Below are 23,657 nucleotides of genomic sequence, written 5' to 3'. Positions count from 1 at the left end.
CACCCACTGACCCGGAAGTACACTTGAATAGGGAGGAGCTTTTCAAGCGAACAAGTTAAAATTTCGTAGCTTTTTTCAATGGTGTAGGTAGTGTGTTAAGCAAGTTGCACAAAGAACCCGCTCAACCCCTGCCCGACTAGTTTGAGGTTTTCAAAGAGCTGATCCAAAAGCTCGCAGCGTGAATGTGAAAGTTAGAGTTGGAACGCAAGTTTAGCCAATAGTATTTGAGTTTTGCGTTTCAAGCCTCGAGGCAGAGTGATTGATAGATTTGTTTGGCTAATCCAAGCACAGGATTTGAGTTCACGCTTCCTTGGGGCTAATTCTTGTTGCTGGTGGTGAAGGTCGTAGCGACTGTAAGCATTCTGTCGCAGGATGTCTGACTTTGATTCAAACCTGGATTTGGCGGGGACTGGAGCGAGTCCCGCGGAGGCTGCAGAACTGCAAAGGATGTTGGCGGTGGAACAGCAGAAAGCCCAGTTCACTGCACAGGTGCGAGTCAGTCACTCACGTGGAACTGCTGGGCTAGCCTAACATCCATCATTCAGTATATCCATAGCACAGACTAGCGTCTGATTGATAGAAAATACTCACAGCTAGCGATACAGCCCGCACTCTCTCTGATCGCCGTGTACTGAGTCTCTTTATTATTATCATAAAGTATTATTATTAGTAAGAAGTAGAAGTGTTTGGAGAATAGGCTCATAATGTTTGTTATACTTCCAAGAAGCTTAGTAACCTTTTGCATGTGACTTTGCTTTATACTGGGCACAATGGTAGATATTTTGATTTATTAGACATATTCCCAGTGGAGTTTACAGACTAAGGGTAATGGCACATACTACACCTGCCATTGGGTGAGTTGCCTTTTGCACACGTGCAGAGCAATCAGGTCTGGACTGGAAGTCAAAATAGGCCCTGGCATTCCCATTACACAGAGGCCCAAATAGTCCTCTACCGGCCCACTAAATAGTGACTGTCTATGGGACCTTACGGCAGCCCCTCTGGCATTTGCCAGAACCCACAGATAGCCAGTCCGGGCCTGAGAGCAATGACAGATGGACCTCGGCACCAAAACATTTTAGTGAAAGGTTCGGAGCAGAAACGCTGCTCCGTTAGGGTTGGATGAGGCACTTTAGTTTTGGCAGTATTAGGAACAGTTATAGGTGGGCAATGTATGAACAATACAATCAGGAGCCAGTTAACGTTTCTCAATGTATTTAGGGCGATGGCTTACGATAAAATTTGTCGCCTGCTCTTAAATCTGCACTACAATAAGTCTCCGAAAATGCTTTCTCACTGACAGTTTAATCAGCAGTGGGAAAAAAACATAGGTACTGCTTTGTTTTCTAAAGTTGGAAAAATTTATTGATACGTATGGGTTTTTTTTTCCCTCCGGTGATTTACATTATTGCCAATGGCAAAGCATTTGTAAGAGACTAGTTGCCTGCAGCAGAGCAGATTTGCAGCTCTCTTGGTTTCCGCTGATTGGTTACCAGGCAGCAACCAATATGTCACTTGAGAGGAGGGGCACATGGGTCATAAGTGTTGCTTTTGAATCTGAGCTGAATGCTGAGGATCAATTGCATACTCACTGAACAGATGTCCCATGTGGCCCCCCCCCTTAATGTCGCTGACTGACGCAGAGTTAGAGAGCTGAAAAGCAGGAAGTTGTGTTCTGTATGTTAGACATCCAGTCATTCCAGCCTTTATACATTACATTTTTGGCTAACTAACTATATTGGATACTTTTTTTTATTTTGCACAGCCTATCTATTTACCCAGTTTTTATTTTCACACTGAACTGTTCCTTTAAAACTAGGGATGCACAGAATCCAGGATTCAGATTAATCCACGAGCCTGGCTAAACCAAATCTAAACAAACAAAGAAGTGAACATTTTGCCACGCATGTGTGGTTTGTAAATTTTGTGCACGCTCACTAGCTGTTTTCACCCGTGTGCTGTCAATTTGCAGGTGTGAAAAGGATTCAGTTTGGTAATCGCCCAAATCTGTTAGAGGCAGTGTCAGACTGGGACACCAGGGGCCACCAAAAACCCTTAGACCAGGGGCCCACCCAAACACCTTTAGACCAGGGGCCCACTCTAAGTATTATTTTCTTCCTTTACTTAGTCAACCTCTATTCTCCTATTCTCTTTTCTTTCCATACTATAACATATAATTCCATCTATTTAGCCTCTTTATTCTCATAGAAATAGGGAATGGCCATGAAATAAGCCAAATGTTTAGAAGCAGGAGGACCCACTGACACCTAGGCCCACCGGGAGTTTTCCTGGTATCCCTGTGGGCCAGTCTGACACTGGTTAGAGAAGGTTTTGGGATTCACGCAAACCCTGATTAGCGGGGTTCGGCCATACCTATTTTAAACGTTAATTGCAGAAGAAACTTTGCACTTGTACTGCATTTCTGCTGCAATACATTTTATAAAGAGAGATTTGCCTGCATACATTGCTGTGTTTCTTTCCTATATTGAATATATTGTAGCTAAGAATCAGCTTGGGATGTGAATGTATCCGTAGTATACAAGCAAGTGGTGTGCTTAAGATGAAATACCTGTAGAGATGGCCAGGGCTGAAAAAAACTTTTTTTTTTTTTTTTCATTTTCTGTCTGCTTTTTTTGAGTTTTACAGATGAAACACACAATCATTTCCACATAACTGATTAAATTTCATGTTGAATTTGATTTCTTGCATGCTCTTCTCCAGGTTCATAATTTTATGGATGTGTGCTGGGACAAATGCATTGACAGACCCGGAAACAAGCTGGATTCGCGGACTGAGAGCTGCTTGGTTAGCTGTGTAGACCGATTCATAGATACAACCTTGTCCATCACCAATCGGTTTGCTCAGATTGTACAGAAAGGAGCACATTAACATATTTTCAGCTCAAGGACTTTTCTTCATGGTTCTGATCCTGGCTTGGACTCAACTTCCCAGTTTAAAAAAGATTCATTTGACACGAGGATGAATCAACTGAATGCAGTGCAAGGATACTTGGACACATAATATTATGAATTGCCCATTATATAAAAGCATGTATTGCAATATTAGTTTGGTGAGGCTCGTCCGTGCTGATCATTTATTGTTGGGGAATGATTTAATTTGATCAATGAGCACTTGCTCAACAAGTAAAGTTAGTACAAATTAAATAGACTTTATTTTCTATGTATCAAAAGCCAGTCTGTTATTGGTAACCTTTAAATATCTATATGCAACAAAATGTTTTCCAGTTGAGGACAATTATACCATGTGCAAAAGGAATGACCAGATTTGTGTCTCTAGAAATAAAAAAAAATCTATACATTATAGTTTGATCATAATTCTGAATGGATTCTTTGGGGCAGATATATCAAAAAGTAAAGTAGTTCCACGCAGTACCACAGTTCCGGAGGGAAATTTAAGCACTTTCTTTTCACTTTTTATGGGATTTTTTTAGGGGCATAGTAATGTTAATTAAGTTGTGAATAATTTCACTATGATATAAAGTATATGACCCTACAAAATATAAGTGAATATACCGTAGATCAGTGAAATTTACCTCTGGTGAGCTCTTTCATCTTTTAATAAAGAAGCTTCTGTATGTGATATACCTAATAAATTATCACATCATTCATAAGGCCCCTCAAGCTTTTCAATGTTTTGTGCCATGCCCCAAGTCAACCCCAAAATAAAAGAAAACGCAATTCTAAGCAACTTTCCATTATACATTTTTTAACAATTTTCAGTGCTTTTAAAGTTATTTGTAAAAACAATTACTATTAAAATCAGCATTTGCTAAGCCATCAGGACAGCCAAGCACTGCTTTTAATAGCATAAAATATACAAATAACTTGAAACCCATAGAAAAACTGTAATGAACTTATATTGCAAAGTTGCTTTCGATTATGTTTTTTATTTATTTACTTTTTTTTTATATTGGGCAAAAAATTGACATTCCCTTTAAAGCCCACATTTTTTTTCTGTGTAATCTTTGGGTGAAAACAAATACAGGACCTTGTTGGCTTCCCCATTCATCACTTCTGGTTTATTTTCAATAACTGTGTCATCGCATTAAAATAATTATATTTTTCCATATATAAACAGCCCCCCTTCATTAAAATTCCCCCATAAGAAACAATTATTTTAGATGTTATCCTTAGTGATGTATGGGCTGACGCAAAACCCGCAGGTAGATTAAGGCTGGAATCTGGGTGACCTTGGTGGGTTTGGGTTGAACTGAGAAAGTGCTTTTAAAGGTTTATGTAATAAAAGGCACTAATTTTGTCCAGGAGCAGTAACTCGGCAACCGGTCAGTAGGTAGCATTTACTGGTCACACGTCTAAACGAAAACATCTTATTGGTTGCTCTGGGTTACTGCTCCTAGGCCTTAGCCACTTAGTGCCTTTTATTACATATGAGGGTTATACTCTTATACAACACAATACCACATGCAATTTATCTTTCCTTGGCTAGCAGTGGCTGCTTGATAGTGATCACAACTCTGAACTAAATGTGAAGGCGAGCATCTGGGCAAGTATTAGCAAAATGATGTCATCTGGAATTTCACTTTCAGACCAAATTTGGCAGCTTATCTGCCTGTGAATGGGGCCCTTGGAGAGGCCCATGCGATTGATGTCTGGCCATAAATTGGCCAGGTGATGATCAGGCAGGTTTCAAAGTCTTGTAGGGGCAAGGACAGTCTTGTAGTCTGTAGTCCCATCTCTGTGATCCAGTCAGCCCAATATCGCCAACCTCAAGGTGGGTGTATTGGCAAGTTTCCTATCAAGCAGATCTTACAGTGTCTGGCCAGATTCACTTGTTGTCAGCCCAGCAAACTGCTGCCCTCCAGTGACCATTTTGTAGATTAGGGTTGGTTGTGCTTTAAGGTTTTGCTGATTGTTTTTCCTCACCCACATGTCACTAGTAGTCCACAATATATGGCTCTTTCAAATTACTCTAAACTTAATCTAAAATGTAGTGCTTAATGTGCTGCTGATATACTTACTAGCCCTGCAGCAGATATATTTTATATTAAAAGTGTAATATAGCAACTTTTACACCACTAAAAATTCTAACACCCACATGTTACAAGGCTGATTACTTTAATGTCAACATAGAAACCAATACAATCTGCTTCACCATTGATCAGTTATCGGCACTGAAGCACCCGATTCTTTGGTAGATGTAACCTCAACAAATCTCTAAGGCAGGAGTGCCCATACTTTACTAATGCAAGGTCTACTTTTAATGATGTTGTCCCATTATAATCTATATCCATAAAAGCATTGTTAGCATTATATTCTATGGAAAATATTACCGGTACTTAACTACTGATTAATGGGAATATGTATATTTGTATATTTAACAAATAACTATTTTCTATGTGACCTTAACATAATAGTTATCTCAATGAGAAGCATGAAATAGGAGGGTGATTTAGGCAAGCTGCTTGTGAACAGTGTCTTGAGATCTACTGATCACCAGCTAAAAGTCTACTAGTAGATCCTGATCTACCATTTAGGCACCCCTGCTCTAAGGCTAATGTCAATGGAGAATACACCAATCTGCTCCTAACTGACCAAAAATACACATTAGAATTTCCAGCAGTAATCCGCTTCATGTTTGTACATTGGCTGGCAGGTATTTCCTTTAAGTGTGCATTGACCATGTGGCAGGTAGGAGTGGATTGGCGATTTCTGCCAGTGGAGAAAATGCCTGGTGTAAATTTAAATTCTCAACAGCAGCCCAGACCACAAAGCACAAAAAGATGGCTTAGCAAGTTAAGGACCTATATGGCTGCTAAACCTTTGGCAAAACACAGGCAAAACCACACCGTCAGCATATAAGGGTAGGGGCACACTGGGCGATTCGGGGAGATTTAGTCGCCTGGCGACTAATTGCCTCGTCTTTGCAGCGACCAATCTCCCTAAACACTTTCCCTCTGTCTTGCGCCGGCTATAATGAAAAGTCGCCTGCGGCATGGCACACGCGGCGCTTCGTATTCCGAAGTTTCCTCGTGAGAAAAACACATTTTGTTTACCTGCTTTACCAATTAGTAATTATGCTCAGTGCATGCATCCTGCAAACACCCAGTGCTAAGGTTTTGCTCACATTATACCAAATGGGAACATGGTAAGTAATATTTATGATTCTTGTAATGCTGGGTAAAATGTGGAGAGCATAGTTCATTACTTTGCATAGGAAGAAAATGGGAAGAAAAAGAGGTTTGCTGGCCAGCAATAGAGAAAGGGGATAAACATTTATACCACATATACAGGCAGACAAAATAAATTACTGTGCATATCCTAACATACCATCATAACATACTCCTGGACTTCAGCACCAAACCTAGATAGGTTATCAGCATTTTTATGCTGACTACCTAGTTTGTAATGTATTGTAAACTTGTAAGATTATAAAGCCAGGTACCTCTCTGATGCATCAACCTGCACTTGAAATGGTAGTGAGAAGTTTGGATTAGTCAAAACTGGAGCTGTGCAAAGTTTTTCTTTTAGAAGAACAATTATGGAAATTAGTGGTACCTTCAGAGTACAGAGAGCCAATTATGAAAATAGCTCATTCTATACCATTAGCAGGCCATTTGGGTAGAAAGATGGTAAAAATGGTAGCCAGAATTAAATTGTTTCTTTTAGCCAAAAATACAATCAGATGTGGCTACTGACTGTGAATCCTGTGCAAAAACCAGAATAAATGGGAAGAAAAAGAGGTTTGCTGGCCAGCAATAGAGAAAGGGGGGGAATTTTATACCACATATACAGGCAGACAAAATAAATCACTGTGTATATCCTAACAAGCAGGTATAATCCAGTGCACAATTTCCAGCCTAATCCTTTGTTGGGCTTTAGTTTTCCTTTATTATTATATTATATAATGTATATGATTGTTTGCAGAGAATACATTTCAACTGGACAGGTAAGCAACCATGTCTTTGTCACCCTACCATTTTCTCACCTTCTGGAAGTGGAACAAAATGTTAGAAAGCTCCCTGTCATTCAAAGTGAATAGGAATGACTGCTGTTTGCTGGGTCCTGCGACAGTGACTGTTTTCATGTTAATATGTGCCTGTCACTAGCCAGAACTTGGCACATAGTGGCAATTCTTTTTTACTTTTAATGTTGCCAATTTCTAGTATTTTGTCTACTTCCCATAGAGCTAGAAAATACTGTGTTAACAAAGTGCCACACATTGTCCTGTGTGCCATTGAACCAGGATAAACATGTAATGTCGATTGAGTCAGTACTAGCCTAGAACATGTATATGAGTAAATACTTTAAATTGTATCAATAGAGGACCAGTAACTTAATGCTCTGTTAAGGAAAAAATCATGTTATTTCTTGAACAGTGTGACATTCTTAACAAGTCTCCTCACCGGTCATCATACCTTGCAATTTGCTTTCATGGAGAATGCTGCTCATCTCCTCCAGTTTTCTATGTATTCTTCGTAGTGATAGTTCCATATAATTTTCCCGGTCTTTTGACAATTTCCCGGTGGACATGATAGACTTTTGCAGCTCTATGAAGTTGTTTTTCAAAAGCTGATGCATTTTCCTTTGCAGGCTAAGTAATATACACACATCATTTTGTATACACTGTAAAAGGTAATTTGTTTTTATTTGTTGTGTAATTATGCTCTCCAACTTCAGTCCTACATTTGCAAGCTCCAGTGAAGATGTTTCATATGTAAATGCAGGAGACTCTCTGAGGGCAACATCAATATGCTGCTGCCATGTTTTAGAGGAATGACCTACGTCACAGACCTGTGATGAAAGAAGATTATCTTGGGTATCACTGTTCAGACTTGAGACTGAGAGTAGATCCACTTCCTTTGTAGGATTTTCATTGAAATCAATACTGGAACCTTTAGAAGAATATTGACACCCGTGACCATATGCTGGTGCTACAAAACAAAATGTTATTTATGTTATTTTAAAAAATACAATTATTGGGCATTAAATGCCCCGCAAACAATTAAGATAGAAATGATTTTGCTGAAGTAAGGCCTTACTGTCAACAGCCTTGGGATTGCTTTGTTCTATGTCATTGGGATTGTACTCCATATTTATGTTGGGTCATGAAATTATTAGTTACATAGGAATGACATGCCGTGTAGAACGGAGGTACTTTCCAGTTTGTTTCAGTATATTATGAGGCGTCCTACTATCTAGTTGATAAAAGGGAAGGCAGTGCCATGTGCTAGGGTCTTGGTACTCGAGTAGCAGGTGGGAGTGCTGAGAACCCAGAGGCTGATATCTGTAAACAGATACTAGTGAGTGTTAGACCCTGTTATAGTACAACCCAGGGGTGTAAGGCAGATCATTGAGGCAGTGAGTAAGAGCAGTTCAAAGCCCCATTGAGGAGAATTAGTGGTTAGTGGGGTTAGTACTCCCCAGGCAATATTTGCCTACTTTAGGGAACACAGTGGGAAGAGATACACTCTCTTTTTTCTTTTTTTTTATGTAATCACTGTAGAGTCATCATCCCAGCACATGGTTTGTGTATGGACTACTAGCTTAGTGTTACATCTACCAAACTTATCTAACTTTTAATTTAAACAAGTAAGGTATCAAGCCCCATAGTTCAATGTTTAATGCTACTGTTATTTAGTATGAACTTTCAGGATATCCATTGGCCAGATTGTCAATATTTTTACAGTTTGGCCACTTCGGCTTCAGTCAGATCGCAACACAAAACTACAGTCTCATGTGGGACAACTAATAACCCTATACAGGCAGTGAACCTGGGTCAGTGGTTAAATCTGATTTTCCCTTAGTGGTGATTGGACCTAAGATCATACAGTATGGTTTAAAATAACAAGATTATTTAAAAAAAAAAAAAAAAAAGTTGCAATACAAGTAAACCCCTATACTGAGTGGCTGGTTACTGATGTTTGCTAAAGTCTGTAGTGGTTTCTATACTACCATGCAAATATCTAAATTTATTACTAGAGATGAGTGAGATACATGTAATTTGTTTTGGCAGTGGAGCCTTTAAAAATGCATGTGTCTCTGTTGTGTTGCTATAAATTCTTCGAAAGTTTCAATTGAAAAAGAAACAACTTTAAGTTGTAATTGAATGGAGACGCACACGTCCCCATAATGCAGCTGGGCTGCATGCCGCCCCTATTTTTTTGCCGCCCTAGGCCCGGACCTATGCGGCCTTGCCGCAAATCCGGGCCTGTGAACAGCTAAAATAAAGACATTCCTATATTCATTATGTACCTATCTAATGATACCAATTCCTAGCCCTAAAGGGCAAATCACAACCAAGAAGTGTAAAATCAACACCTCCTTCCTCTTGCATCTGTCCTTTGGTCCCCCAGTGGCGAGACTAGTGTGTGCCAGGCCAGTACCCCCCCCCCCTGCAAAAATAGCTTCAGCAGTCCCTATATTGCCTCCTGCAGGAAACTTCCGCCCACCTGTGTTCTCCCTTCCTGCTTGCAAGATGCAGTACAGCTATAGCGGAAGCAGACTCCATGGTCACGGCCCCCCACTGACCATGGGATCTGCTTCCTCTATAGTCACTGGCTTCTTTGACCAAGTGCTAAAGAAAATACTTTTCTCCGTCACTATTATTAATAAAGTAGTTCTTCACGTGATTTTATGGTTTCAGTTTTAAAGGCAGAGTTGACATAAATACAATGCTTGAAGAATAAGAAAAACTAGAACTTATACACAAAGCATGGCAAATTAGTAATAATCCACAGCAGTCCACATTAAGCAAATGCATTTGCTGTTAAAGAAACAGTACCACAAAAAAATGAGTGTTTTAAAGTAATGAAACTGATCATGTAGTGTTGCCCTGCACTGGTAAAACTGATCTGTTTGCTTCAGAAACACTACTATAGTTCATATAAACAGCAATGGTGGAAATTAAAAAAGGCTATATGACAAAGGTTAAATAGTGGATAACAGATACCATTATGTTCTACAGAGCTTACCTGCTGTGTAACCGGAGCATTTTCTCCTTTGGATAGCTGCCCCCATTGCTATACAGCAGCTTATTTATATAAACAATAGTAGTGTTTCTGAAGCAAACACAGCAGTTTTACTAGTGCAGGGCAAGATTGCGTTGTATTTTTATTACTTTAAAAAAATAAATTTTTTTGATGTTACTGGTCCTTTACAATGAACCAGCTCAGTCCATTGAGTGAGGCACATAAAAAAAAGTTTATATGAGAGAAGGAAAGCAGAGAAGGTTAGAAGAAGGGACAAAAAAAAGTAAATTAACAGTTTGTGGCTTTACCTTCATCTAAAGATGACGGGTCAGAAAAGTTCTGGCTCTCGTTTTCATCATCTGAATCCAAATGGAAGACATGGGCAATGAGCATCTGTCTCCCTGATAAAAAGCTTTCTAGAGGTTCCAAAATACCAGTCAAAGAAGCATTCGTCTTGCAACGAGTAATGGTGCGTTTAACTTTCCTTTTGTAGTCACTCCATCTCTTTTTGCATTCCATCACTGAACGCTTTGTCTCACCAGCGTCATTGACCTTGTTGGCCACCCCATCCCAGATTAAAGCTTTTCCCAACACATTGCTTGTAGTTTTTCCAAATAGCTCCCCATGATGAGCCATGATTTCATCTACAAGAGCATGGTCTTCCCTGTCTGAGAACCTCTTTTTCCTCCTTTTTGGGGTTGCTTTGCAACTGTCACCTTTGTCCATGCGTTGATCTGATGGTTCATTGGCATTAGTTTGTAGCAGAGAAACCCTTTTTTCTGTTATTAAAGGAAAATGATCAGAATGAGTTAAGGAGGACATTGTGGAGAAATATATCAAGGGATATATACAATATATTATAAAAAATGATATATATTATATAAAATAAAAGCAACACAAAATAAAAATACCTTTATCTGGAACTGCAGCTTTAAAGAGTTCTGTTAGCTTCATTTGCCTCTTCATTATGAAAGAATGGTTGGTGGGGATCTGAGTGGGAAAAAGAATAATCAGTTGTATTTTTTGGTTTATATATATATATATATATATATATATATATATATATATATATATATATATATAGATATATATATATATATATATGTGTGTTTGTTTAAAAATTAAAATATTTAAACATTATAGATTGAAAATGTACATATCCTTCCCATTTAGTTTACAGGGAATTAGAAAAAAAATCACTCTTTTTTAAATCTGTATTTACTCCACTGTCCACTGGGACAACTAGCAGAGCAGCTCTGATCTGTATGTGATTGTTTTCTTCAGCTTGTGGCACAGCACACATATTAGCAGCTGACATAATGTTCAGACTTTGCAGAGTACCCAGCCTGGTCAGTGGCTGGTTGATCATTAACGCACTGCATGATCTTTTCTTGCTTTAAAAAAAAACATTACCATAAAAATCAAACTGGCAAGAACACACTTTAGAGCAACATTCCGCTTTAGTTCACTCTATTATCAACTACTTCTTGTGCCGCTTCCTGGTTTTCTAATGTGCTACGCATGGCCACGCCCACGCCTCCACAAGAGAAGAAATGCTTTCAGTCAGTTTAAAGGAGAACTAAAGTGTAAATAACGAAGTAGGCTAGAAGGGCTATACATTTTGTTTTGGGCGTCTTTACCAGCCAAAGACAAACAAAGCCATTTAGCAGTGCGTCTAATAGGTCCCCATTTTCTTTTCTGCTGATTCAGTGCACATGCTCTGGGCTGCTGTCACTTACTGACCTTAGGGACCAACTCACAGTATAAACTCACAAATAAATAATATAACAAACAATAAAGTGTCAACACAAGGCCAAATAGTAACTTATTCAGATTCATATTACATTGCAGCTCATGAATTAGTATATTCTGCATAACAATTTAAATTCAGCCCTGTAGCATCAGCTTCTATGATAGATTGATCTCATATTCTTCTACTTTATTTCCAACAACCCCTAAGCTTAGATTCTCAGCAGCTTCCCAGGGCACATTGAGCATGTGAGTCATACGCACTGGAAATGGGAAGGGTGGGGGGATGGAGTTGGGCCAAAAGGGTTAGACAGAAAGCACAGAAGGAATAGAAAGGAGAGAACCCATGTAATAGTGGTAAGTGGAAGCAGAACAGAAAGTAAGAGAAGGGAAGGTAGTCTGGGCCCACCAATGTCCCAACAGCACTGACAGGCATGGCATCTGGTTAGGATTTTGGCCTGAACATGAACTTTCACCCAGCGGAATATAGTTATCAGAGTGTGTAAACGGAATTTGCTACAGTTTGTTAGATATTTCTCTTTTCACTAGATTATTAGGTGCTTACTTACCAAAGAGTGAACATTTACTTTTACCCCTTAAAGGGGTGGTTCACCTTTCAGTTAAATTTTAGTATTTTATAAAATGGCCTATTCTAAGCAACTTTTCAATTGGTTGTCATTATTTATTTTTTATTGTTTTGAAACAAATTGCTTTATTCTTCTGATTTTTTCCAGCTTTCAAATGTGGGTCACTGACCCCATCTTAAAAACAAATGCTCTGTAAGGCTACAAATGTATTGTTATTGCTGCTTTTTATTACTCATCTTTATATTCAAAACCTCTCCTATTCATATTCCTGTATTTTATTCAAATCAATGTATGGTTGCTAGGGTTGGACCCTAGCAACCAGATTATTGAAATTGCAAACTGGAGAGCTGTTAAATAACTCAAAAGCCACAAATAATAAACAATGAAAAGCAATTTGCAAATTGCCTTAGAATGTCACTCTCTACATCATACTGAAAGTTAACTCAAAGGTGAACAACCCCTTTAATAATTATGCCAGTGACAAACTCTCTACAAATGAGCACCAATGGCACCTTTCTTTGGAATCATCAGGGGCGTTTTCTGCCACGAGGCAAGGTGAGCACCTTTTCTATCTCTGCGCTAGCGATGCGCCCCCCCCCCCCCCCCGTCGGCGATTGTAAGGTAAACTCGACGGGCAATTAAGCATTTTTATATCTGCGCATTAATTCGGAATGACAGGAAAAGGTTACACTTTACAGTGTATGTATCAAAGGAATGGCATGATAAAACCAAAGTTTATGATCATTTATGTGAATTAACACATCACCCCCCCCCCAACACATTGTTAAACACTTTAGGGGCCCCTAACAACAATTTCCAAATGCTAATAAACCCCCCAGAACAAACCCTACCAGGCTCCTGCATAGGGCAGGCAGAGTAACTGGCCGTTCACTGCTGCCTGAGGCAAGGTTCTCATCTTGCCTCATGGCAGGAGTAGTCCTGACAGGGAGCATAGGGCAGGCATAGTATGGCACACACACGTAGCATAGGGCAGGCAGATTATGGCATACACGGGGAGCATAAGGCAGGCAGAGTATGGCACACACGGAGCATAGGGCAGGCAGAGTATGGCACACATGGGAAGCATAGGGCAGGCAGAGTATGGCACACACAGAGAGCACAGGGAAGGAAGAGTATGGCACACACAGAATGCATAGGGCAGGCAGAGAATGGCACACACAGGGAGCATAGGGCAGGCAGAGTATGGCACACACAGGGAGCATAGGGCAGGCAGAGTATGGCACACACAGGGAGCATAGGGCAGGCAGAGTATGGCACACACAGGGAGCATAGGGCAGGCAGAGTATGGCACACACAGGGAGCATAGGGTAGACAGAGTATGGCACACACAGGGAGAATAGGGCAGGCAGAGTATGGCACACAGGGAACATAGGGCAGACAGAGTATGACACACACAGGGAGCATAGGGCAGGCAGAGTATGGCACACACGGAGCATAGGGCAGGTAGCGTTTGACACACACAGGGAGCATAGGGCATGCAGAGTATGGCAGACACAAGCAGCATAGGGAAGGCAGAGTATGGCACACACAGTGAGCATAGGGCAGGCAGAGTATGGCAGACACAAGCAGCATAGGGAAGGCAGAATACAGCAGGAGACAAAGAAAACTGTCAGGACAACTCGAAGATGAACAGTTCATACTATGCTACATACAGTGACACAATGCTGAGGCCCCTCCAGCAGTTTGATATGTGAACAGGTGAATAATGTGGGCACTTTCAGTCTGGCTCTAAGGAGTGAACAGTACAGGGCTTTAGGGGTGTGAACAATCCCATGAACAGTGCAGGAGTTTACTGTCTGAATCTGAGGTTAAACAACAAAGGGGCCAGTTAGTCTCAGTACTGATACATTTTAAAGTTTACACAAAGTAAGGCAGACTTTCATGTAGGGGCCACACAAGGGCCCCCTCCCTGATTGAGGTGCAGCTATTTGCATAGCACTGAACTGGATACATGACATGACAGTAAGCTTGGTATTGTTTTCTCTGTTAATCCATGCATTTGGTTCAAATGAATGTATTTACAGAAAATATGAATTGCCTTACAGAGGTATACTAACAATCTTTAAGTTTGAATTAACCATAGGTTCTCATTTCTCAACACTAGATTTTACAGAGTTCTGACTGATAACTATTTTTTTGCTGGTGTCATGTTGCATGAGCATGTTATTACAGAATATGCCCAATTAAAACCAAGCTAAACAAAATTAGCCTGTAAACAGGGCTATATTTATATATAGGCACCCAAGGGCTTGTGCCTAGGGCGTCAGCTTTTCAGGGTCATCAACGAATACTAGAGAAAATACAAAGCTCTAAAATACACACATATGAATGAGGCTACTTGCACCTATGCCCATGCTTTCCACCATTTGGCAAGTGACAATATGCTGGTTCAGCATATGTGTAAAATATAGGGTCCATGATTGCAACGTTGAAATTAACAGCCGCCTCAAGAAAATGTTACTTCCAGAGTTCCCTTAGTGTGTTGTGCCTACACACTCAATTGAGTTGTGCCAAATGAATCACAATTAAGCTATTAATACTGCACACAACGGTAGTGACATCATACGTGCACATTTGTTTTTTAATCAGGTAGTGTTTATTTGGCATAAATTGAAAATGACAGCCAAGTTGAATGTACAAAACATTATGTGGTATAAAAGGTAACAGAGAGCATATAAAAGAGAGCATATACAGTTTACAGAAGTGCAATGTGTACATAGTATTCAGTTAATGGTAACATAGTTTGCAAGCATTACAACCTATTGTTGGAGGCTTCCGCCTGTTCTAATTTACAAGGCAGTCCTACTTTCCTGTAGTAGCAATGCATATAGTATGGTTAGAAGACCCTTGGAGGGCCTTCTAAGAGAGAAAAGTAGTTTGTTTTATTCTTATATATTGGAGCCACTAGCGTAGGCCTTTTGTTTTTTGTAGTTCCCTAAATGAACAAATACCTCCATCTGTCCAGATATCACCCATGGTGCTAATACCTTATCTGTGTAAAAATCAACTAAGTAAACCTTGTATGACAACTTGCACATAGATTTGCTATGCTACTTAGCAGGCACCCACAATGAGGCTGGAATACTGCTAAATTACAAGTAAAAAAAAAAAAAGCATGGTGATTTATGTTATGTTTTTGCGTATTGCACATTTGGCTTCAGCTCATTATGGGGCAAATTCACTAAAGAGCGAAGCGGCTAACGCTAGCGCAAATTCGCCAGCGTGATGTCATTACGTTACTTCGCCGATTTACTAACGGGTGCTGGCATAAATTCGCTAGCGAAGTGGACCTACTCTAGCGCTACTTCACACCCTTACACCAGGCGAAGTTGCGCTATGGCGATGGGATGTAACTACGCTAATTCACTAACTTGCACATTTTACTGAACGTTACCTCTTGCGCCAGACTTGCCTTCATCACGTCAGACCAGATGAAGTGCAATAGAGTAGATAGGGATTGCTTCAAAAAAAAGTTTACATTTTTTCTAAGTCCCAAAAAATGCTGACGTCTTTTCCTTTTTTAAGGGTGATAGGCTGAAAAAGATCGTACATTTTTTTGGGGGTACCCTCCTTCCCCCCTACATTTCCTAACACATGGCACCTAAACTATACAGTGGCCACATGTGTAGGGCAGTATAACAACTCTATTTTATTTTATGAAGCTTTCCCAGGTTTGTGTAGTGTAATGTATTTGCTGCTACATATACGTCCATTGTACTTTAACTTGACACCGTATGCAAATTAGGCATCACTAGCGTAACTTCGCTTTCCTTGATGAATTAACGCTAGTGCAACTTCGCTACCGTTCGCCTCCCTGAGCGCAACTTTTGGATTTTAGTGAAATAGCGGCACCATGGCGAAACTTCGCCTGGCGAAGTGTGGCAAAGCCTGCGATAGCGCAACTCCGTAGGTTAGTGAATTTGCCCCAAAGTGTTTTGTCAAGTATTTATGCACTGATTAACAATTGTAACTAACTGAAATGATCAGACAGCTTTTTTTATTTGTTTAACTTTTTAGCTACAGGAGAAAATGTTGTGGTCTGAGGTGCTTTTCTTTTTTGTTTAAGCTGTACCTTTTCTTGTTTATCTAGAAGAGAAACTTTTACATCCTGCACTGAGTTCCATTCTTCATCAGAGTCATCACTGGCCATCAGGTCTCTCAGTTTCTTCTCACGGAGAGTGTTGGTCATCTCATCTAATTTAGTATGGATGCTTTTTAATGAGAGATCCAGCTGGTTTTCTCTGTCTCTTGCAATGTTCTGAATGGAAATAATGGACTTCTGCAGCTCTAAGAAGTTGGTTTTCATAAGTCGATTCATTTTTCTTTGCATTTCTTGTGAAGCTCTAATATCATTTTGCATACTTTGGAGGAATTCATAAGTTTCAGTCTGTTTTGACATTAACTGATCTAATTTAACATCTAACTTGGCAAGCTCCATTGGAGGTACAACAGGGGTAGGTGCCGGCTCCTCCCCGTGTGCATCAGGGGTTTTGTACTCAGATGTCTGCTTTGAAGACTGTGAAATAGACGTATCCTGAGGATTATGCTCCTTTCTCTGGTTTAAGAAGAAAGCCATCCCCTTCTTGGAATCATCAACAAAATCTTCATCTGAATCTTCTGAGGAATAAATATGCAAAGGCACTAAAATTAAAGCAGATAAAAGTAGCAATATTAAGAAAGCTTATGTGTATCTTAAATGTATTTGTACCAAATATCCAAACCACATGTTTTGCAGCAGGCTGCAATTGTTCATAATATAATAGGTTAAAAACATTTTGTAGATCACCTACAGGTGGATTAATGATTCTGCAGTCTATGGCTATATGACTCCTCCTGCAATAAATTCCACAGCTGACACACCATGACCAGTGAGGACTAGCAATGGATATAATGAGAGTAATATTGCACAGAGGTGTGCTTAAGGTTTATGACTCACAGGGGTAGTTTCCACCATAGAAATGACTGAACCTGGCTGAGGAATATTAGTGTGCTTTGGGCCCAAAAATGCCTGTTAACAGATAATTCTTATTAAAACTAATAACAGGCTAATTTCTTTATTGTCGAGCCTCAGAAAACAAATACTATGATTAATATGGTTATAGAAAAAGTAAAGAGACTCAGATATAGCAATCAGTGGAGAGATTATATCTCCCCACTAGATCTAGATACAGGAAACCACTAGCAGTCATCTATAGCATTACCAGCTGTCTTAGAATAGAAAGCCACTGCTGTTATCATCTCACTTGTCTACATCTCACTTGTAAACAAGGTTATTCTGTAGCCTAATGCTATTTCCTAGGTGGATTGTGAGCTGCCCTTTCTGTCCCAACAGAGAGAGTGCTGAATCCTTTATCCTATAACTATCGTACAAATAATATGCAACAGTATGATGACCCAAGGAGTCCTTTGCTCTACTGGAGAAGAGCTTGTTTGCTTCTGAAAAAGTGCATTATTACCTTTAGATTTTAAAGCAAAATAAGTTTAGAGAAGATAAGGAAACAAATATTAAGTACCATTTTCTAATCAAAAATACATTTGCTTCCAAATGCCTGCTAGTTAACATTATTTGCTATATTTTATATGCTATATTTTCCTATATGGCATCCAGGAACTCAATTACATACAGTGTAATAAATAAAATGTGTTACCACCCAGAAATATTTTACCTACATCAAACATTGCTTTATGCCACCCTATGCACTCCAATTGAGTGGACCATATTCACTATGTTACACAGGTGAATATGAAAGAATGATGAATGAAATTACGTTTGTGTTTTTACCTTCTTCCACTGAAGAATGGTCAGAAAGATGTTGGATTGTATTTTTCTCCTCTAAATCCATTTGGAAATAATCAACAACACGCATCTGTCTTTTAGACAAAAAGTTTTCCAGAGGCTCGGTATTTCCAGTTTCAGGAAACTTCTTTACTTCATCAATAGTACGTTTAATTTTTCTTTTGTAGTCATTCCATCTCTTCTTACAGTCTTGCACTGTGCGATTTGTCTCACTCACCTCATTGACAACTTTTGCTACACTATCCCAAATAGTACATTTCCCCAAGGCAATGCGTGCATTTTTACCGAATAGTTCTGAGGCATGATTCATTATTTCATCTACAAGTACATGGTCTTCTTTATCAGAGAACCTCTTTTTCTTCTTCTTTTGAGCTGGAGTACCAGGGCTACTTTTTTGGAACATGCTCAGAGAAGGCTGTGACATTGATGGATTACACAAGCTTTCTTTAATTCAGTTTTTATACCAAAACTTAAAAAAGGCCACCAGAATGAGGTACTGTATACTATTGTTTCTGTAACAGAAAGAGAGTGAAATTGTATGTAGAAATATTTATTTTCTCCTGTAAATTAAAACATGTTGTGCATATTTTTAGACTATAAAAATGTTGGAAAATGAAAAATCAGGAAACCTGATTTGTGGGAGCCCCAAAAAAATGCAAAATGGGGGAAAACATAAAATCAGGGCATGTAAAATTTGGACTTCACTGTATTTTTATATCATAGGAGATGATTTTAGATAGAATATTTAATAATAGAATAATAAGAATATTTTTCCTTCAATGGTCATAAAACAAAGCATGTATATACAAAAGAAATATTGTGTATTTAAGGGGATTATGTACAAAAATCAGTTTTTATAAAATTTTTCTAATAAAAAAAAGCTCGACCAAACTCCCATTCACGATTTTATCCACGATTTTGCCTTATTTTTCATTAACATAACTTGCAAAATTTGGATCCAGAAAAAAAGCAATAATAAATAGAGTGAAAGCCGAATCGCACCTTTTTTTTTTTTTTACTGCCTGAAAACCCCAGATTTTTCCAATTATCAGGCTAAATCCACGTAAACCACGATATCTTCAAATTTGCATAGAAACATCTGCCATTGACTTATACATGACCTCGACAGGTTTGAGATGGCGGATTTTTGGATTTGGGCTTTATGCAGCATTGGGGTATAATAAATCTCTAAAAGTTTAAGTTTTTATTCCAAAAGCCTGACCAGAAAAAAAGTGCTTAGTTGCCGCAGTGACAAATCGCTTCTTCTTCAGGGCGACAATTTCCCCGAACTGCCTTCCCGCCAGTTATAATGAAAAATCACCAGCGGTGCTTCATTTTCCAAAGTCGCCCAAAGTTGCATCACGAGTAAACTTCTGGCGACTTCGGAAAACGAAGAGTCCTAAATGACACTCTGTATAAGGGATAACCTTTGTTTTCTTTAAACCTGTATAGAGAGGTACTGTAGTCTGTACTAAGCACAATTTCACAGGAATAGTTGACGGTATAATGACCCTTTCGTTCTAAACAGTGTAAGTTGAAATATGGGTATGGGATGCCTAGAACCTGGGGTTTCTGGAAAAGGAACCTTTCCATAATGTGGAGCACTATGGCTAACAAAAACATTTAAGAATAAAAATAAACCAGTAGTAATGTTGTTTTTTATAAACATGGGCTTATGCTATCTTACTTATAATCATGTGTACAAGGTCAGCAGCAGCTGGAAGGGTTAGCAAAGTATGGCCCTGTATTAAGGCGGAGGAGAGGGGGTCTTTCTCTTTCTTTAGAAAGCACTGGTTAGGCCCCATCTAGAATATGCATGGATATTCTTCCAATGCCTGTATGGCTTTTTTTCTGAGTACATCTGTTTCTTCCCACATTCTAAAAACATGCAGGCAGCTGAGTTGACTCAATACAGGAAATAAATAAACTTGCCTCTGATGAAATTGACCCTAGTGTTATCTCTGGCATCTCCGTCAGTTGGGTGCAGGAAATAGCTGCTAGCGGTAATTACATCTAGTCGGCTGCAGGCAGAGTTTACACCTATTCTGGTAAAAAATACCTTACCTCATGTTTTTTTCCTTATTTATATCTAATTTAAATATCATTTTTACCAGCCAGGTTTCAGCTGTAGCCACAGGATACCAACGGATACCCTGTTTAATATGGTATCAAAGAACAAAAATGTAATATTTCCACTTTTAGTATAGCAATAAATATCCTTTCCTTTCCTCTACCTCATGCTTTTTCTTTATATCTAATTTAAATATAATTTTTACCAGCCAGGTTTCAGCTGTAGCCACAGGATACCAACAGTTACCCTGTTTAATATGGTATCAAAGAACAAAAATGTAATATTTCCACTTAGCAATATAAGCAATAAATCTGCACCTGAGGCTTGAACGTTAGTTCTACCCTTGAAAAGCATGATCATATAAGTACTGTAACAGTTGTATAGCTTTTGTACATAATTATATGCATAAATACTAATTGATATATATATATATATATATATATATATATATATATATATATATATATATATATATATAATTGTGACATGTATTTTTGCCTTTAAAAAGTAATAAAGCACAATACCTTAATGTGACTTGCTGGGAAACAGGAACTCTGTTCTTGTAGGTTTATAACAGCATTTGCAGAATTACATACAACAAATACAATTATTTTGCTAGAGAGAAGGCAAAGAGAGGGATAATCAATTTTAAAACCTTTATCAAAAACTCATCTAAGAGGAAGTTCTCTATTAAGTTTCGTTTCTGGAGAAACTCACTGACGTATGTATCTTTGGTGTGTTCTCTTCCCAGTGTAGTTTCTCTGAAAGTGGCTGTTTTCTCATTGGTAGATTCATATCCTGAGTCATGCTGAGCCGCCCTTGTGTAAAGCACTAGCACAGCAGTTTGCAGATGAAAGTTCACAGAACTAATGCAACTCTTCAAACAGAATTGTGGAAATAACAATTTTTACCATTGTACCAGCCAGCCCAGATGGCAATTTTGAAAGATGAGAGCTAAAGATTGACTGTTTTAAAATGTCAAGGTACCCTATAACACAGAACTATAACTGTGTAAATGCATACTTTGATTAAATATTTAAAGGGGAGCAAGCCCATTCTGTAAAGAGAATCTTCACATTCAGTGTTGTTTTGCCAGAGTAATGCCATTACATTGCAAATAAAAAGTACACAATAACTCAAAGATCAACTCTTCTCTCGCACCGATAATATCTGGTATGCCGATATAATTCCACTGTATTGAGTGATGCCTCAAGTGATAATTTAGACCTCAGGACTGTCCTCCAGTGTAAGGGATGCCAGAAAAGCCTTTAACAGTAGGTATAAGCTACTGATCCAAACACTCCACAGACATTAACAGCTTGGGACAATTAAAACTTAGCTTCCTTAGAAATTATTAAAGAATTCAAATGCCACATATGCCAGAAGCTTTACATATAAATGATCAGCGCCGGATCTCAATGACGGGCTCCCCTAGGCCGTGCGGTCCGACCAGGCGGCCGCGCGGTCCCACCTCACCTAAACAATCACAAAAAATAGGACAAAAAATTAGGTATCTACAGTAAAGCTAGATAAGGTTCCATAGCAATGCTACTTTCATTGTGTTTTCTGTAAATTAAGTATTTCCAGTTCAAGCAAATGTCATAGAGTTTGAGAGAAAGGCTTGAGAGTTATATAACTTTAAGATTTGTCTCCTTTGTCGAACTATGATTTGTAGAACAACATTGCTGTTCAAAAACAAGATCAGGCTAATACCTTTCATTTTGGCAGTTACAACAAGCCCTTGAGTTTTCAGTCCTTACTTCCCAGGAAGCTTTAATATATAACAGGCACATATAAATCATTTTTAAATGATGTACGGATTTGTATAAGAGCCACTTGTGGCTAGTGAACTCGTCACTAGACATAATACTAAACGTTATCTCAAAGGTGAACAACCCCTTTAATTCAATAATATTTTGAATACACCTCCTCACAAAGTCCCCAGTGCCAGCTATAAATGCTGTAACAAAGTGCCCTGAGTGGTTGAGAGGTCCTCCAGCCACTAAACATTCTCCCTACTTCTCTGTTGTGAACAGCACTACAATGTACAAACTTCTCACACTGCCTCACTGCAATACCCAAAGTTCCCACTAACATACCTGAATGTTTCAGGCACCCGATCACCCAGGGTCTCCTTCTATCTCCGAGTCCTAGATAGTCCTAAGAAGGTGCAGCCTTTCAGTTGGTCTGGCTCTGAAGTTTACTCTGGGTTTACCTTGCCAGTATTTCACAGGCCTAGCTGGTAAAATAGTAGCCAAGCCCAGGGCTGGTATTATAAATTTACTGCCAATGAAGTTGCTGGAAAATTTCTAATACCCTCTTATTCCACCCTTATCCACCCTGTTTTGCACTCCAACTCCTCTAAATCAACCCCGCCCATTGTCATTACTGCGCTGCCTCTCTTGCATTATCAGTCCACCTCAATCAAGCCCTGGTCTTTTATTGAAAAGGTGGCAACCCTATCTGAAGTCTGGCCTGCCATTAGATGTTGTTAGCCAAAAGAGGATTCCTAGCTTTTGCGTTTCCCTATATAGACTCCATCGGTTTGGACTTCACACTCTTTAGGGACTATACCCTAAAGACCTACCTTAAGGGTTGGTGCCACCTGCTGGCCAAACTAAATGTTTCCTAATTATTTGCATTGACATATATTTTTCTTTCACCTCCTTAAAGGTTAGTGCTTTTATTTGACTTAAATGATTAAGACAGAGTATGGCACACACAGGGAGCACAGGGCAGGCAGATTATGGCACATACAGGGAGTATAAGGATGGCAGAACAGAGCAGGAGACAGGGAGACCCATCAGGGCCACTCTAAGATGTACTACATACAGTGATACAGAGCAGGTGCCCCTTCAGCAGTTTTTATGAGTGTGAACAGGTGAACTACGTGGGCAGTTTCAGTCTGGGGCTTTAGGATGTGTACAATAGAGGTGTTACAAGTGTGAACAATGCAAGGGGGATTACATTTGTGAACTATACAGGAATTTAATTGTGTATACAATGCAGGGTCAATTAATCTCTGTAGTGATATATTTTATATCCCATGGTATGCACAGCAGGCACACTTTCATGTGGGGGGCCACATAAGAGGGTGTGGCAGGCCACCATTTGGACAGCACTGACCTAGAGGTTTGAGATACACTTTGGACTACAAAGCAGAACTGGTGTATCTTGGGTGGCGAGAAGAAGTGCACTAGAACCAAGGAGCGATGGCACAGAGGACTGCACATCTCAACATCAACCAGAGGACAGACACTGAATCTAAGACATGTCTAGTCCTTTATAGCATCACTCTACATCATGTACATCTTAAAGGAGAAGGAAAGTCAAAAACGATATTATGCTCCAAGTATTGCCAATGATAAATATGTATCTGTGCCAGTATCCTTTCCCTCCTTAGTTTTGACTAGGGATGCACCGAATCCAGGATTCGGTTCGGGATTCGGCCGGGATTCGGCCTTTTTCAGCAGGATTCGGATT

The 23,657-nt window shown here is 39.3% G+C and overlaps 3 protein-coding genes across 4 annotated transcripts; 1 reads left to right on the top strand and 2 right to left on the bottom strand.

The window, feature by feature from the left end:
• The first annotated feature begins 349 nt into the window (after positions 1-349).
• timm8b.L (translocase of inner mitochondrial membrane 8 homolog B L homeolog) lies at positions 350-3,296 on the top strand. The gene is given in 2 exon segments (NM_001093717.1): positions 350-489; positions 2,722-3,296. Coding segments are annotated over 2 exon segments (285 nt in total). The 5' UTR covers positions 350-372; the 3' UTR covers positions 2,890-3,296.
• A 3,553-nt stretch (positions 3,297-6,849) lies between these two features.
• myb100496870.2provisional.L (Myb/SANT-like DNA-binding domain containing 100496870 gene 2 [provisional] L homeolog) lies at positions 6,850-11,491 on the bottom strand. The gene is made up of 4 exons (XM_041569293.1): positions 11,363-11,491; positions 10,861-10,939; positions 10,258-10,728; positions 6,850-7,912 (listed from the first exon to the last, which is right to left on the bottom strand). The coding sequence occupies exons 1-4, from the start codon at positions 11,363-11,365 to the stop codon at positions 7,368-7,370; spliced, it is 1,098 nt and encodes a 365-aa protein (XP_041425227.1). The 5' UTR covers positions 11,366-11,491; the 3' UTR covers positions 6,850-7,367.
• A 4,676-nt stretch (positions 11,492-16,167) lies between these two features.
• Positions 16,168-20,916, bottom strand: LOC121395551 (myb-related transcription factor, partner of profilin-like). Of its 2 annotated transcripts, none has more exons than XM_041569294.1 (3): positions 20,699-20,916; positions 18,089-18,615; positions 16,168-16,947 (listed from the first exon to the last, which is right to left on the bottom strand). In XM_041569294.1, exons 2-3 carry the CDS (start codon positions 18,525-18,527, stop codon positions 16,304-16,306), a joined length of 1,083 nt encoding a protein of 360 aa, XP_041425228.1. In that variant the 5' UTR covers positions 18,528-18,615; positions 20,699-20,916; the 3' UTR covers positions 16,168-16,303. The 2 variants fall into 2 exon arrangements, with proteins under 2 accessions (XP_041425228.1, XP_041425229.1); XM_041569295.1 differs by having other exon boundaries at positions 16,168-16,923.
• Positions 20,917-23,657: the final 2,741 nt, after the last annotated feature.

Source organism: Xenopus laevis, chromosome 7L, assembly GCF_017654675.1.
Source record: "Xenopus laevis strain J_2021 chromosome 7L, Xenopus_laevis_v10.1, whole genome shotgun sequence".
NCBI classification, from domain to species: Eukaryota; Metazoa; Chordata; class Amphibia; order Anura; family Pipidae; genus Xenopus; species Xenopus laevis.
This window is presented reverse-complemented; position numbering and strand designations above follow the sequence as displayed.

Excerpts from the sequence above, each read along its gene's own strand:
- myb100496870.2provisional.L (XM_041569293.1), bottom strand. Across the intron at positions 10,729-10,860 it reads AGCTGCAGTTCCAGATAAAG|AAAAAAGGGTTTCTCTGCTA; the intron begins GTATTTTTATTT and ends CTTTAATAACAG. Across the intron at positions 7,913-10,257 it reads CCCGTCATCTTTAGATGAAG|CACCAGCATATGGTCACGGG; the intron begins GTAAAGCCACAA and ends TTTGTTTTGTAG.
- LOC121395551 (XM_041569294.1), bottom strand. The coding sequence starts at position 18,527 with ATGTCACAGCCTTCTCTGAGCATGTTCCAAAAAAGTAGCCCTGGTACT. Across the intron at positions 16,948-18,088 it reads CCATTCTTCAGTGGAAGAAG|TGCCTTTGCATATTTATTCC; the intron begins GTAAAAACACAA and ends CTTTAATTTTAG.